This window comes from Lottia gigantea, assembly GCF_000327385.1.
Source record: "Lottia gigantea unplaced genomic scaffold LOTGIsca_157, whole genome shotgun sequence".
Lineage (NCBI taxonomy): Eukaryota > Metazoa > Mollusca > Gastropoda > Lottiidae > Lottia > Lottia gigantea.
The window spans coordinates 220,532-237,503 of NW_008707910.1; the positions used below are offsets into that span (position 1 = coordinate 220,532).

The following is a 16,972-nucleotide window of genomic DNA, read 5'->3' on the forward strand; positions in this document are numbered from 1 at the left end:
AAGGAAGGAAGGGGGGGGGGGGGTGGTTACCACTGAGCCATTGAGTAAGTTTGACATGTAAGGTAACAGTTACATAAAATGTGGGCAACAAGGGAACCTTTCTGCTGTATTAAATGAATTCTAAGTTATAGAAAATTATTCTGGATAATCTAACCTATTCAGTGAGAAAAAAAAAATTTGGGATAGACTTTTCCCTCAACCAAACAAAAGATTAAATCAAAGTCAATCAAAAAATTAATAGATCTTGAAATCTACAGACGATCTACGTGACTAGCTTTTTCAGACTTGTACAAAGGCCCTGGACTAGTTCAAGATAATCCAAATAGTTTCCTTTGAACATTTCAAATGATCGATTTGTCTATATTATTACAGAACATGCTGACTTTTTTAGAATATACTTGATGCCACACAGCGGCTTATTCTGTGAAATCTCCACCATTTGTTTAAAGGGAAAGTTTCGCCATCCGTTTGACCAATCAAACCTTAGTCTCAGAAATAGGAATTATTTAGCTGAGCTAATCAGTTACTAATAGTGTTTACATGTTACCGTCGAAATTATCCTCGTTTGAAAGTAAAAATGACGACTCGTCTTTCCCCTAAACTCCGCCATATATAGAAAAGACTTTTATGGAAATAGAAAGTGGAAAAACTAGTTTAAAGTTTATTTGAAGGGATTATGCGATTTTCGTATCAGATTTCAGTTTTGCAGAAAAGAATTATAGCGAAATGTCGTTATTGGTGAGAATTGCCTTTACCTAAGTTATTTTTCTTCAAAATGTTCCAGGTAGATGCAGCACTCTCAATCGATGGTGTAGATACAATCAGTAAAGCTTTAAAACTTATGATACAGCGACAAGAAAGAGTATTCCAGTATACCTTTAGACGATCTGAAGTCTTTAATTACAATAGAACTAAAGGTATACCTTGTATCAGTCCACCTATTCCCTGGATGCATGGTAAAGATATATATGAAAGCATTAAACGGGTAAGTTCTAGTTAAAACTACCATTCTTAATAACTGTTAGACACATTTTATTTTCTTCTTGTACGATTGGGCATTGGTCCTCCATTTTTATGTGTATCAGGGACACTGCTAGCATCAATTTGCATATTTGCGATTAGTGGCGTCATCAAATACTTAGTTTAAGTGGAATTGCAAGAACCACGGACGTCTGATTGAAAATTGGAATGGTACAAATTGATGCATTCAGTGTCCCCGTTACACATCAAAAATTTAGAAAACTTCTTTATAATCAATGAAATCGTATCGTTGTAACCAGTTTTTTTTAACTATGTTGTAGGTAAAATTTGAAGGATTAACAGGAAACCTGGCGTTTGATGAAAGAGGTTATAGAAAAGATTATAGATTAGATGTTTTAACAGTGAGTTTAAATAATGGGCCTGAAAAGGTTAGTAGTAATGCAATTTGTTGCCAAATATTCGGATTTTTTTTTAGCATAACCATAAGTTGTTATAACACTTTATATTGTAACTACAATGATCGATGACCGGTTATTTTGACTCGGTAAAAAGTCAAAAGAACAGCAGACAGGGAAAGCAAGAAAAGAGAACGGTGTTAAAAGATATTAAGTCATAGCAGTAGAAAATTATAGAAGATAGCAAGAAGTGGAGAGGAATGAAGAGAGATGAAGTAGTGTGGAGAAAAGGAAAAGAAGAAATAGAGGATGAAAAAAGAAGAGTACATTCGTACATGTAATGATGAGGGAAGATAAGAAGATCAAAGCATAATGGGCGACTGAGAAGAAGGAAGTCTGGAGGAGTGTGAGAAGATAAGCCAGGGTGTAAGATAAGGGAAGGTAAGAAGTGACAGAGAATGAAGTGGGGACGGAAGTGGGTTGTAAGGATGATGAAAAACAGTTATGAGTGGATAGAGGGATTGAAGTTAGATAGAGAACCAGTGCAGGGAATGATGGCACTGGAATACAGAGCAAGAGTAGTGAATGAAAACGGTATTCTGTTATATTGAGAGGAACGTATTGTACCTCCGTGCAATGCTTCGAATTACGGTACACCGACGATTTATTTTGGGTTGCCGTTTCTCTGATCAATTTGATTGCCTTCACGACATTTGACTAAACTTAGGTTTAAAAATATTTCATAACTAGCCTCAGTGGTCAAACAAAATTGTACTGAATTCCTTCTCTTGAAGTAAAACGTATATAAAACGTTGGGCTACTATTTCAATTAAGGAATTCGCATTTTATAACAATTCGCAAGAAATTCAAAATGTTTCGGTTGTAAATTCCAGATCGATCAAGCCAATGACCTTTAAGATAAAATAATGATAATATGGAATAACCACATTGTAAGATTAAGATACAATAGATCCAGCTATTCCTAAAGTCCTTCAAAGTTTAAAGATACCCCCGAGCTCTGCCGTTACTAGACATTTGGCGAAATCTTACACAAAGACGAGTCGTTTTTTTAACTTTCAAGCGCGGGTAATTCTGTACACACGTGGGTTTGAAGATTCAAATTTGAATAGTGAGCTGTGAACACTATCATTGATTAGTGCAGGTAAAAAATTTCCCGTTTCTGAGACTAAGGTACGATTGGTTAAACGGATGGTGAATCTGCCTTCTTAATTTTATTATGCAGTTGGCGAACAGATATGAAAATATAAAACATAGGGGACTCTAGCACATCGCTATTTACAGTGGCTGTGGTCGGTTGACGAACTTAAATATATCTATTATACAGTCTAAGAACTAATATGTCTGTCATGAGAACTACAAAATAAAGCTATTATTGTGTTTTATTCTATGTTTTTATTTGGTCTAGAGCTCTAATTTTATTACCATTCTAGTCTGAATTCTTTTGTAGTTTTATCCACACGCTATTCTCTTTTCATTTTATTACATTGACAAAATAAAAGAATACTTCCTGAATGTATTTTACCGACTTCATTCAATTTGTTTATTTCTCATATGGGATCCAACAGCAAGATGTCGAAGTGTATATATTACCCTATCCATTAATATATCCGGTTCATAGGACGGGTTGCAGAGTGGAAAAGGAAAATAAATCTCGTTCGGTGAAAAAAACGTGGCCTTGACTATGTCCTCTCTCCTTCTTATTTCTGTTGATAAATTGCTGTTGCTTCATAATATTAATATTATATTCTGTGAAGGAACGTGTTGAAAATCACTCCCATTGGGCCTATTTTATCTTTTTTTTTAAAACAGTAAAACCCAATGAAACAGCGGAGTATAAAGTAAGGGAGATTTTTACGTAAAGTAGACGTGGTTCCGATCTGAATAAATTGCAAAATATTTAGGGTAGTTCTCTTTCATTCAAGTAGTATATATACCACGGTTCTTACGAGTTAACATATTCAAATAAACCAATCAGTTAGGATGAATTTTTTTAAATATGTTGAGTAAGACACGTGTTATATATGACTTATAACATAGATAAATTGATTGACAGTGACAGTGATTGAACGGCAATGATCACGTTACCTTTTAATCGATTGAAATAGAAGCTCGAGCATGTTTTAAGCAAAAAGGGGTGGGGCTTCAGTCGTGCAATACATCAAAATGAGCATGTTATAGTATACCTAAGCTGCGCCTGCCTTCTTAAGATTCTATTTGGCTTTCATATTATCGTCACCTCAGGTCTATAAGGTTTTATCTCCACTTTTTGAAAAACATGAGTTATTGGTACCGTTGAAATAAGCTTTGAAAGTTCTATCTCCTGATAATATTGTAATTGTGTGTAAGGCTGTTCGTACAGAAATACAGGCTATATAAGTATGGTTTATATCCATTATTGGTATTAAACTTATTTCCATAGTGTTCTATGTCCAGAAACCAATCAGTACGTACCATTCTTATCACGTGACGTCAAATCAACTAACTATGGTACAACAACAAATTGCTGAAAAATGACCATCGTTTTCCTTGAACACACATTTTAAGCAATTAACTTCTAAAAAAACACCAAAGGAAAAATAGAACTTATTTAACAATATATAAAAGGTAATTGGTGACTTAGAAGCAGCAGTTTTCAAGCCTTCTCGCTTTAAGTTTCTTTGGACTTAAAACCGAGTTTCTCAGCTTCAGTTAGCTGAGTTCCATTTCTCTGTCAGAGACGAGATTGACAAGAATAATATTTATGTAGTTCTAACTCGATTGAAATCTAAAGCACGTAATCAGAGCTAGACTATCTGTTAATCTTCTATTAAACTGCACCGTTATGGCCAACATTCTCACTCTAAATACTGAACGAGGTGATAGACTCTTTTACAGTCGATTACTTGGATTGATAACACATCATTATGTCATTAGTCTTTTCTCGTCATAATGACTAGAGCGCATTAACATCTTTATTAAAACATTAGCTAGTCTAAAGAGACTATCTCTTCCTATTCTTATCTCTTCTTTATGTTAATTTCCAAAGGAACTGAGGGGAAATTACTGCTTTTTTATTAGCGATTAAAGGGATGCTTCTTTACATAGTTATAGAGATTGTCAGGAGCTTTACTGGCGTTTTATGTGGGTCAAAGGCAGTTACATTCGGAAGCTCTTGGCACCATCGTCTTTTTCAAATTTTTTCACAATATTTGACTTTGTAATAAGACGTAAAAACTCACGTCAGTTCCTTAGTCGGAGTTTCGAGTTGCAAAATCGAATATTGGTAATACCAAGACAAGTTTTCAAATAATTATGTCGATTCTTTGAGTTACCAAGTGGATTTTTCGAGTTACCAAGTGGATTTTTCGAGTTACCAAGTGGATTTTTCGTGTTACTTAGTCTACGAAGTCGGACCTTCCAGTGTCTTTGGGTAAAAACGATGGCCTATGACCGTTTCTGCTGTTACAAAAGTTTTCTGCAATGAAAGACGGATATGACCTTATTAAATTAGCAGGCTGTGGCCAGTCCAAGATGGTAGAATTTTCATGTTGGTTGAATCTCCACCAGATATTTACAAACGTCATTTCCGGTTTGTTTATTATAGATAGGAGAATGGGATAGTAATACAGGATTAAAAAGTGTATATGATGAAGAAGAAGATAGCGGTGATACATGGAATTACACAAGAACCGATTATGAAAGAACTGTAGTTTCAATTATAGTAAGTGTCGATGAATGGTTTTTGAGTTACTTCCCTTCGGCTTAAAAGATTAATGAACTTAACAGAGAGTACACTCTTTATCAACACTTTGATCAACACATTTAAGTGCGAGAATGTTCTAGTAAATTTCATCCGATTTGATCTCCTTGCGGAAAATGTCTTTTTCCGTCTTGTTTAAAAACATCATATTATTTTTTTAGTCTCCGCCATTTTTGTATCGCAATAATAAAACTGATAATGGTCGACCTCCAACAGGAAACGACAGGTATGAAGGTAAGTGGCTTCTTTCTCTGGGGAAGGTATGGTTTCAGAGTATTATTTAGGATGATGTCGTTACACCACACCACACCAGAAGCTAGGAGAGCTGAAGGTTGAAGGATGAGAAGTAAAAGGTTATGCTTAGAGCAATCATAAGCAAGCTGTATTGTTTCGTAACATCCAAAATTACTCATATGATGAAACCAGTCAGGGTTAGAACAAAATGTACGAGGATTATTAGTTGTGTTGAATATTGACAAATGTATATCTTTGAGCTATAGCCGAATAAAAATCCGTACAATCAGAGGGGAGGAAAGGTAGTTGTTGACTCCCCCAAAGAGAAGAACCATCAAGTGTTTCGAAAAGAGTAAGCATGGTCTGATTCTCTCGCGACACCAGTCACTACTACAATGGTTAAAATCAAGAAATACAACCAGATCACTTCATTCTCCCGTTGAATTCTGTTCCAAGTGAAAAACAAATATATAATTTGCCCCTCCCTACCCTTTGTCTATATTCATTTGATTTTATTATTTTGCCGTGATGGGGATTGTATTGTTAGATAATATTCTAGATGTCTAGATCGGGGTATTATTGTCTGGATGATGAACATGTTTAATATTAAAGTCTGTGTATTAACTGTAGACAGCTATTGTTGTTCATTCAAAGTTTCCGATTAAAGATGTAGTCTATAGAATTTCAATCAATTTAAAATCCGACACCATTGACGGTTTATCTATTGATCTTGGCATGTTATAAACTCTGAAATATTAAACCTCTTTTAAAGGAATTGCAATGCGGAATATCTCGTAACTGGTTGACTGAAATCTTCAACGTTCCGTTATCGTTACTTCAAAGACTTTTTGACGTCAAGTTTAAGAAAAGGAAAATTATTGCAAGCCTATTTTGAGACATAAATGAATCTAAATCGGACATGACGATAGCCGAAAACTTTTACTTCCAGTTAGACCATAATAGTTAAAATCTGAAAATTTACATCCAAAACCGTCAAATATTGTGTTAGCCCTCGTTGTAGGCTCAGCATCAGGAGGGCAAGGAGAGGCGGGGGGAAATTCCCCTGCAAAAACATGGATTCCTCCATGAAAAACAATCTGACAAGCGACCATATTTCGTTACTGCAACTTAACACAATACTCCATTGCCCCTCCGTATATATAACATGGTCCCGCCGAACAATCAAGTTGTTTTATTAGCTAATATTATTTTAACTTTCGAATAAGAAACGGATGCATATTTAAAAACGCCATGTCATAATTTAGATACGATTCATTGCAGGATATTGTAAAGACTTGGCGGATGCATTAGCTAGAGAACTTGGCTTGAGTTATAGAATGGTCATTGTGAAAGATAACAAGTATGGTGTCGAATTGGAAAACAAGTCGTGGAATGGAATAATAGGCGAACTGAGAAGAGGGGTGAAGTCAATCTTCCAACCAGCCTAGTTTGCACCCAAGGCAATCAATATGTGATAGTCACTTGTTCTAGAAATAGCCTTCCTTCAATTTATCTTACTCCATTTGAGTTGTCACCTAATTGCACGTTTTCATAGTTTTATCTGCATACGTTTTCTCACTCATATCCAAAGCGTCATTGAAAAATTTTCATCAGCATTCTTCTTTCAAATTTTTTTCTAAATACTTTTCGATTCGCAATGAAACGACCTTTGTTGCAACGCAAGAGTTCGCAAGTTCAAAATATAGGAGCCATCAAGGAAGCATGCTATGACAGTCGAATGAAATTCACATCGAGAGCACTAAAAGAAAAAGGGATTTCATGAACCCCTATTGTATTTCAGAGAGCAGATTTAGCTGTTGCTCCATTAACAATAACTGCCGAGAGAGAGCGTGTGGTGGATTTCTCCAAACCATTTATGAATGTTGGAATAAGTATCATGATCAGAAAGCCAGAGAAGCAGAAACCAGGAGTGTTTAGTTTTATGGAACCATTTACTATCAATATCTGGGCGTGTATAACTATTGCCTATGTTTTAGTCAGTGTTAGTATTTATATGGCCAGTCGATTCAGTCCGTATGAATGGAGTACGGAGGATTTAACCAGTGGACATATTTATCATAATCAATTTACACTACCTAATGCTTTCTGGTTCTCTATGGGTGCTCTCATGTTACAGGGCAGCGACCACGTTTGTCCAAGGTAAGAATATCAATACGTTGTCAAAGACTGGCAGATTTTGGTCGTGAATATGACCACTGAATAGCACTTTGGGTATGGACATTGTACCGATAAGTTCCTCAATGCTCACTGCGTTGCACTGTCATCCTGGAACATAAGCCGTACCAGTAACAGAAGCTTAGCAATGGCTCAACTAAATGAGTGGGGGCTCGTGGACCTAAGTGGGTTCGGGCACCCCCCCCCCCCCCCACTCCCACTGGAACCTTTTTTTAACATGTACTCTCCTGCATTCGGAGCCCTCTCTGTAAGTCAATTTAATTCCTGTTAGTTGAAGATTTAAAAATTTTCGGCCTGTAGAGCTCACTTAGTGCTGAGTGACCGTGGATTTAAACACGCAAAAGTCCATTCCATTTGCACCAAAAAAATATCATATTCAAAGGAGTGTCTAGCAGTTTATTTTTTCCTTGGATAATTATTTGATCAAAAACGTCTATGTGGATGCCTCTACCATTTTATCTTTTGCCAGACTTTCTTGAAGATTCATTATTATCATTTTGAAAAAAATCTAAAAGTCTTATGTAAACAATACTTTCAAAGCTGATCATTATAACCAGTAGAGACTATTATGGACTGTGGATTACAAGGAAAATAATCCCCAAAGGGTTAATGGAATGTCAAAAAGCTTGATAAATATATACGACATTAAATTAATCCGGTTGCTTAATTTTTCCTGGCGACGAAAATCGTTGATCAATTTCATGGCAGTTTTTTAAATGTTAGGATTTTTGTTGAAGAGCTTTTCTCCTATCTGGGCTTAAACCGTTTAGAGAGAAATATTACAAAGGTCATTTTTTTCAAGATCTCATTTTTGGGAGAAAACCATATAAAATTGTGTTCTATGTCGTGTTTTCAACAACAACAAAATCAAACAGGAAGCAACCATATTACGCCCACATTGTATACTTCTTATCGAGCAAAATTATAAAAGAGATAAGTAAAGATAGCATCAATTTGCACTTTTTTAATTTCTATTCAGATATTTGTGGTTCCTGCATTTCCACTTTAATTAAGTGTTTAGAGATGTCACTAACCGGTCTTATGTGAAAATGCCGAATGATGCAAATTGGTGCCGTCAGTGTCCCTGATACATATAAAATATTTCGAAAATCTCTTCACAATCCCTTTAATGAATGTAAATGCTGTTGTGGTCAATTCTGTTTCATTTTTTCTTTATGTTTCAGATCTACGGCAGGCAGGATTATAGGCGGTGCATGGTGGTTCTTTGTTTTAATAACAATATCGTCATATACAGCTAATTTAGCTGCTTTTTTAACCATTGAACGGATGTTAACACCGATAGATTCAGCTGATGCTTTAGCTAAACAGACTGATATTGCTTATGGTACCGTCGAAGATGGCTCTACTAAATCATTTTTTAAAGTAAGTTCCAAAAGTGATGACATTTCAAATAGAGCCTTCCATGTTTTGCTGTATTATTTGAAGTTGTGGTATGCCCAAATTTACAGGGTATTTTTACTACATTTCATACTCCTAATGAAGAGAAGCGGTGAAATAACTACATGATAATAGAAAAAAAACAAGAATGACTCTCTCTTACTATAAGTGATTGAAAAATCAATATTGACTTTGACTCCGAAAAGAAAATCCGCCTTTTAATCTTACAGATTTGAAAGATAATAATTATTTATCTGGATTGTTAGATTTATGAATATATCTGTTGATTTCTCCCTTGACATCTAGTACGACGTAATACAACCTTTTTATTCAACTAATCTATCATGACATATGACTCTTTATAGCTGTGATTATCCTAGTCTCTTCCTGTGGTTGTAGGCTCTGCAGTTGCATTGAATTTGATTTAATGAGTGTATTTCGCGTTCGTTCATCGGACAGAATTCAATTCCATGCATTATGCGCTCATTTATGTTTTCTATTGTAAACAGTTCTTTTTGAGAAGTTCTAAATAGCGGTACAGAATACAATCCATGCTCCAAAATTTCCAGAGTAACCCAGCTTATGTACCACCTTTTCTCTCTAGTGATCCCACTTCACGACGTCCTAGTTTTCCAGTAGTAAATCCAATAGAACTACTATAAAAAAAACTATCTGTTTGCTTTTCAGAAATCTAAAGTTACAACCTATAAAAATATGTGGAATTATATGTCGACGGCTTCTCCGCCAGTGTTCACCAAATCTATTCAAGAAGGCGTGGAAAGAGTGAGAAATACCAAAGGAAAATATGCCTTTTTATTAGAATCTTCCAACAATGATTTTTATAACAACAGAAAACCATGTAATACCATGAGAGTTGGACCAAATCTTGACCTTAAAGGGTTTGGAATAGCGACGCCTTTAAATTCTCATTTGAAGTAAGTATAATTTTAATTTCATATACTTTGATTTTCTAGGAAAATGAAGTCTTCGAGCTCAATGATAGCCTAAACTTCCTGAACTATTCCCATGTAGATGTAGATTGATTCCCATTTTCATACTTTATCATTCTATACTTGTAGCTTATTTGCCTTGTATACTTTACCACTTCTTATGTATGCTTATTTTCCTGCACGTTTCCTTGTTCATACTTTACCACTCCTTGTTCGTGCACATTTCCTTGTTCATACTTCACCACTCCTTTTATTCCTTTTTTCCTTTGTTCATACCCCGCTATTCCTTATATTCCTTATTTCTCTTGTTCATACTCCACCCCTTTATATGCTCAATTTCCATGTTCATACTTCGTCATTCCTTATATTCCTTACTTCCCTTGTTCACACTTCGCAACTCCTTATATTCCTTTTTCCTTTGTTCATACTTCTCTGTTCCAAACTCTCAAATTATTGCCAAAGTTCCTTACTCTTTACAATTTATTTATCTGCACAATTTACATGTTCCAATGGTTTGTAAGTTACGATTTTTGCGACTGTTTTGTTTCAATTTTCTTTGAAGATGGCGTCTGTATCGGAGACTCCCTCTCTGCAGTAGCCGTTTCTCATCGTGGTAGGAAAGGTTTTTTTGGCGCTTCTTTACAGCAACTAATGAGAGTTTGAAGAAGTCTGAATATATTTGCTTATAGCAAGAAAAGTAATAACAGTTTTTGTCGTATATAATATTGCTGGAGTCATATAATTCTCTATAATCTTTTAAAAGATTCAAAACTGACAGATTAAGTGGCGAATAAGTTGTTTAATCATACTGTTTATTCAGATATATTCCTTTAAATTACTGTTACAGACATTATTATCTTAGTAATTTCAATACATAATGTCATCTATTATACTCTAAAGAGACAAATTACCTATTTTCAGGAAAAAAATAGCCCAATTTAAGCAAATATCGTATTCGTTTCCATTTTAATTATAATCGAGGAAATAAATCAAACTTAAAGAACGTTAAAATCTATCGCCTTTTTTCTATATTGTGTTCTTTCCATAGAGTTATCTATGTATGTGTAATGAATACAATAACATAATATTTTCAAAGTTGAAATTCTGCTCAAGCAATATAGAAATATTAAAACATGTTATTAAAAACAGGTTCTCTTTAAGTATTTCTAATCTAGATACAAAAAAAAAATCAAATTCTGTGGAAACTCCCAAAAATTTGAAAAATAAAATTAATTTAGAGTTGGATTATGAAGGCGGCTCTAAATCAAGTAAAATCGAGTAAGATAATGCAAGTTTTACTGTACCAGTTGAATCGTTCTTGATTGCTGTGTTTCAGAATCACTGCTTTTGATTTTTAAAATGAAATGAATGGAGTTTTACGTCCTACTTTTCTGCACCATGCGGGCTAATGATGACGGGCAACGCTATATAGGTTGCGATTAGGACAATTTTGCGAGGACAACGGCATTAGCCTACTATTTTTCGATTTCCATCTATATCTTTAACGTTCACAGCCTGTAGCACACGGGCCTCCGTTTATTGTCCTATCCGAACGACTAGACACTTTTTCCATGCCAGCCCTTCTTACCTGCATCAGTGACAGAGGGAAAACGGGTTGAAAAATCCGCCAATGGTATTAACCCTTGACCTTCAGGCTAGCAAGCAAGCGTGCAAAAACAGTAGGGATATAGTCTTCAACACACCGTTAACTGATTATTCCGATAAACATGTCCACGTGAGTCGCAGCCGCGTCTGCTTATCGACATAACTCAACAAGCTAGAAAAAATCATTAAGACTTGGAATGATAAATTTTCTGAAAGCAGATTCCGATTTCAATATTAAAAGTCTTTGAGAGTCTCAAGTTTTCAATATTCCTGACAGTCATAGAAAATAGTTTGATAAATTAATGTTCAGACTTCTATCATTTTTTCTTCATAAAAATCTTAGAACGTGACAAGAGTTAGTATTTTTTACATTTCTATAAAACTGGATTATTATATGACACGAGAGATGGCTGATAACGGCTGACCTTTTAGGAAGTCCAGATAGAAGGTGTCAACGCGCAGGTTTTGATGAAAATCAAGGTTGAATACATACAAAAACTCTGAATTTTGAAAATGAACATATCTTCGGCCAAAAGAAAAAAAAACAAAATGTTATCAGCGGCGTCTATGCTGGGGGTGTGATAAAAAAAAAGGTGGCCAGGCTTTGACCCAGTTCCAAAATATTTATCAATAGGTGCATAAATTTCTGGTACTGTGAACCCCCGACAACTCTGTGGCCCCTACTCATGATTCCTAGAAACGCTACTACTGCCTATTTTAAGGGACAGATGCAGATGTAAATTGTACGACATGTACGAAAATCACATAACTTCTTCAAAAAACTTCAAATTTTGCTCACTTTTCCTATATATGTCTTTTCTATGTCTTGACGAGTCGTCATTTTAACATTCAATTGCAGATAATTCTGGACACACGTGGATTTGAAGGCTCAAATTTCGACAGTGAGGTTTGAAGACTATAATTGAAAGGTCAAAAAAAGCCCTGTCTTTCCGCATTGTTCTTGTTTACATTAGTGATTGCGTTCTATAGGGTAGGATAGATACCTGGTGCGACAGGCGACATATACCAAATAAATTTCATAAAATGGATATTTTTAAGCACTGGGCCAATCCAACCTTACGACAAAAGAATTACGATACTGATGAATCTAACGGATTCGTACACATTTCATCAATCATGTTGTTCACATATTCTTAGCTATTGAATTGAGCTTTGTTAACACAATGCCTGGGCGTAAAGCCATCATCTTTTTTATTCAGCTATTGATGTTTTAAGCTCCATATTAATAAAAAAATTTCTTCTGATATTTTCTGTTGACAATCGTAATTTGTCAACCGTTCAATAATACATTCTGACTTCTTGAAAGATCAAATTAAAGTGGTGGGTGTAAAATACGAGAAAGGTCAAACAGAACATAAAGTTTAAATTTATCAATATTTGGAAATTCCAGATTCAACTACGACCTAAACAAATTCCTGAATTATTAGAAAATGGAACTTTGCCATAGGAAATCTATCTAAGTTAAAGAAGTGATGAATTGACGTTGTTTTCCTGAGGAAAAACTTGACTACATTGGCTACAGTTTTGAATGTTTTGTCATGCCTACTGTAGAAATATAAAAACATTTTTTACCAAGGCTGGCAGGGGCGTAATGCCAACACCGAGCACTGGCAGTGGCATCAGATTTATTCTTAACGTGCAGAGGATTCGAACCCAAGGCACCCTATCGTATAGCATACGAATATCCAACTCGCTTTAAATGAAATAAATATAGTTTTATGTCCTACTGTTCTGAACCATCTGGGCTAATGAAGGCGGGCAACGCCATGCAGGATGCAATGAGGGAAATTTTGCCAGGACAGTGGCATTAGCCTGCTCTTTTTCGATTTCCAACTGTCGAGGGATCTTTAACGTGGGCCTCGGTTTATTATCCTATCGGAACGACCAGACGCTTTTTCATGTCAGACCCTCTTACCTGCATCATTGACAAGGGGATAACCGGGTATTATCTCGACATATGCCGGGATTGAACTCTCCAACTCGCTATAGACAGAACAGGCAATTGATGCAGAGCTGCTTATCCACATCCTAATTTATATTGCATGGCAAGTCATTGCCCTGATTAATATGTTTTACCAATCTGGATCGCCAATGTATTTCTATACATTCTGCACACAGAGACACAATCGGTGATTAACCGACGCTTTTTTCGTGAAATATTTAAACCAGCATTAAACTTATACAAGCAAAGAAGTCGAGAGAAAAATAATAGTTCTCTTTATTGTATTACACGGTCATCAATTCTGCTTAAGTACACATTTTGATTAAAATACGCCAACTAATATTGGATTGAGCATGTATTTAGTAGTGTAAACATAACCCTTTATGACCAATAAACATTATAGAATCAATAGTTAACCGAGCCGTAAACCACACTGAAACTAATCTGGAACTTTCTGTCTCTCAGTATTATTATTGTGTATGAAATAATATTGGAGCTTTATGTCGTTCATTTCTGCACTTTAAGAGGCGGTCTGATTTTTTAGGAGTAAACCATATACCAAAATTTATAGAAATGAGTCCCTTGCCTTATCTGACAGTTTCAATTATGGAATCTCACATTTAATTTTTAGAACGCCAAAACTATTTAAAGATGGGTTCCCTTATTTTTATTTGTAAAAATGAAAATGCTAATACTTATATGAATAGAAAGAAGATGTGTTCTTATAAATTTGAAATATACTAGTAACTACCAACAGAATTCAAATGAGTGACCGATCAAGAAAAGTCAAAAAGTGTTTTTTATTGTTTTCCAGACTGTACATACATGGACATTTATGATTGGTTAAAACTCTTAATTATATGCAATAAGATCATAATGATATTATTAAGAATGCACGATACTTCATTTGAAACACCAATTATTTAAATTAATTCATTAATTTGACACTAAAGAATAAAGAATTCCATCTTTAAAAGGTTTACGTAAACGTATAATCTAGTTGACCATCTTCAGTGGTTTATGCAATTGGGGATTAAACTTAAACGGGGGCGTGAGTGTTGGGTTCATCAATGCTTCTGTCATTTTGTCAGAATTATAACTAAACAAAATATCTAGACTTCAGATGCATTTGAACTGATATTGAAATCGGAAGATTTATGATTTATGAATTATAACCTTATATTACCCGATCCACTGAACTCTAGACGACTTTATATTAGTTGATTGATATGTTTCAGGGAAGCCATCAATTATGTTGTTCTCAAGCTGAAAGAAGATGGAACCTTACATAAGTTACAACAGACATGGTGGTTTGAAAAGGGCGAATGTGGTACGAACCCTGGTCATAGGGTAAGAATTTTCCTAATCGATCACTTCGGATTGTTATTCTCTGACGCCTCATCAGAAGCAATCTAGCTGTCGACCAATATCTAATTTCTGGTGGATATTTCTGATGGTCTATTGGATATTTCTGATGGCTATTTCTGAAGGGGTATGGCGGATATCCCTGATGGATAATTATTAGATCACTTCGGATTGTTATACTATGACGTTCGACATAGGCTACCCAGCCGCCTAGCTACATAGCTGATGGATATTACTGTTGAGTATTCTGATAGGTATCTCTGATGGGTATCTCTGATGGGTATCTCTGATGGTTATAAATTTAGGGTATCTCTGATGGTTATATATTTAGGGTATCTCTGATGGGTATTTCTGATGTTACCTTGTATGGGTATATCGGATGGGTATTTCTGATATTATTTTATATGGGTATCTCTGATGGGTATTTCTGGTGTTATTTTATATGAGTATCTCTGATTGGTATTTCTGATGTTATCTTATATGGGTATCTCTGATACGTATTTCTGATGTTATTTTATTTGGATATCTCTGATTAATATTTTTGATGTTATTTTATATGGGTATCTCTGATTGGTATTTCTGATGTTTTTTATATGGGTATCTCTGATACGTATTTCTAATGTTATTTTAAATGGATATCTTTAATGGGTATTTTTGAACGGTTTCTTTGATGGGTATCTGTGATGTGTATTTTTCAATCTGAAAAAAGCTATGTAAAACGCAACCACAACCTGACAATGAACAGAACAACTACACCACTACATTTTTTTCTTTTTCCTTATCGCAATACATTTTGTATTATGTTTGTTTCTTTGTATTTTAAGGAATCGAAGAAAAGATCGTTATCACTTAGTAATGTTTCTGGTATATTTTATATATTAATCAGTGGTTTAGTGCTAGCTATTATAATTGGTCTCATAGAAATATATTATGGAAAACGACATCCACCAAAATTAGTGGTAGGTTATTTTGCTTTTGAATATAAAGGAGGAGACCTAATTTAAATTGTTACTTGGTTTTCAAAACCACGCAACTTTTAGCTGCTCAAATGTCATTAAGATGACGATGGGACAATACAGGCTGTGCACGATAAAGATTACTCGACCGTTGAAAATTGATATATAGTATAGTCGGCTTATGTCGCTGTCCTCGCCAAATTTACCTCATTCCACACGGTGCCCGTCTTCATTATCCAAGTTAGCTGCAGAAAAAAGACTCATGTTATTTTACTTTAAAAAAGGAAAGTGCCGTTTATGTCAATGACTCATCAGCTGCCTTTGCGACACAGCTACATAACTACACTTGCCTTTAAAATTTAATTGAGTCATTTACAATGATCCATTTTGTATCTTTTCAGCATTATTCATACAGTCGAAGATGGCAAAATTCGCGACCAAATCTTGGCGTAACTTCTAGGGAACATCATAATGGACTTTTTGTCGAGGCCATGATCAAATGAAATATTTTTATTTTCCAATTGAAAGACAATTGTGCACTTCATATCATTTTCTATACCGGGTTGTGTAAACAGTTATTTGCTATTTTGGAATCTGAAAACAGTTTACATAAAGATTCCTGATGAAGTCATTGGTCTCGTGCTAATGACTGCCATTATGCTCTCTAGCAGACCAATCTTTTAAAGTGGTGCTTATGAAAATTCCGAAACAGCATTGAAGGTGGAAAATAATGTGTCAATTTACCCTGTGTACGGTAAAGCAGGTTCAAAATGAAAACAATGGAACAGTTAAAATAGAAAATAAAATAAAGTCAAATTACACTGTGTTCACTGTACATAATACGTAGTATATACATAGGAGGTGAGAGATTGGTTTGCTGGGTTTACTAGTTTTCAACAGCGATCGGAAAAATTTCGGCGATGAACGCTGGTATTTTTCAGTTCAAAGCAGCCAAGCTTTCATTCAGGCCAAACTCGCCGCCATCATTCTTTTAACGTTTCTACGCAAATGACACAGTAACCGGGCAACTTCTAAGGAACATTCAAAGATGACTGAATTGAAATGATTCCAAGAGATATTATTGTAAATCACTAACATATTAGTGTTATGCGGCTTGTTGAAATGGGACTGACAAAGAAAACCAAGTATTTTATTGTCACTGTGAGGTG

At 35.0% G+C, this 16,972-nt stretch overlaps 1 protein-coding gene across 1 annotated transcript; it reads left to right on the forward strand.

Annotated features, from left to right (window-relative positions):
- Nucleotides 1-726: 726 nt before the first annotated feature.
- Nucleotides 727-16,306, forward strand: LOTGIDRAFT_238650 (hypothetical protein; the record flags this gene model as incomplete). The annotated part of the gene is made up of 12 exons (XM_009050845.1): nt 727-738; nt 785-985; nt 1,302-1,409; nt 4,981-5,097; nt 5,298-5,370; nt 6,652-6,791; nt 7,172-7,530; nt 8,751-8,949; nt 9,652-9,899; nt 14,721-14,832; nt 15,672-15,806; nt 16,205-16,306. The coding sequence occupies 12 exons, from the start codon at nt 727-729 to the stop codon at nt 16,304-16,306; spliced, it is 1,806 nt and encodes a 601-aa protein (XP_009049093.1).
- Nucleotides 16,307-16,972: the final 666 nt, after the last annotated feature.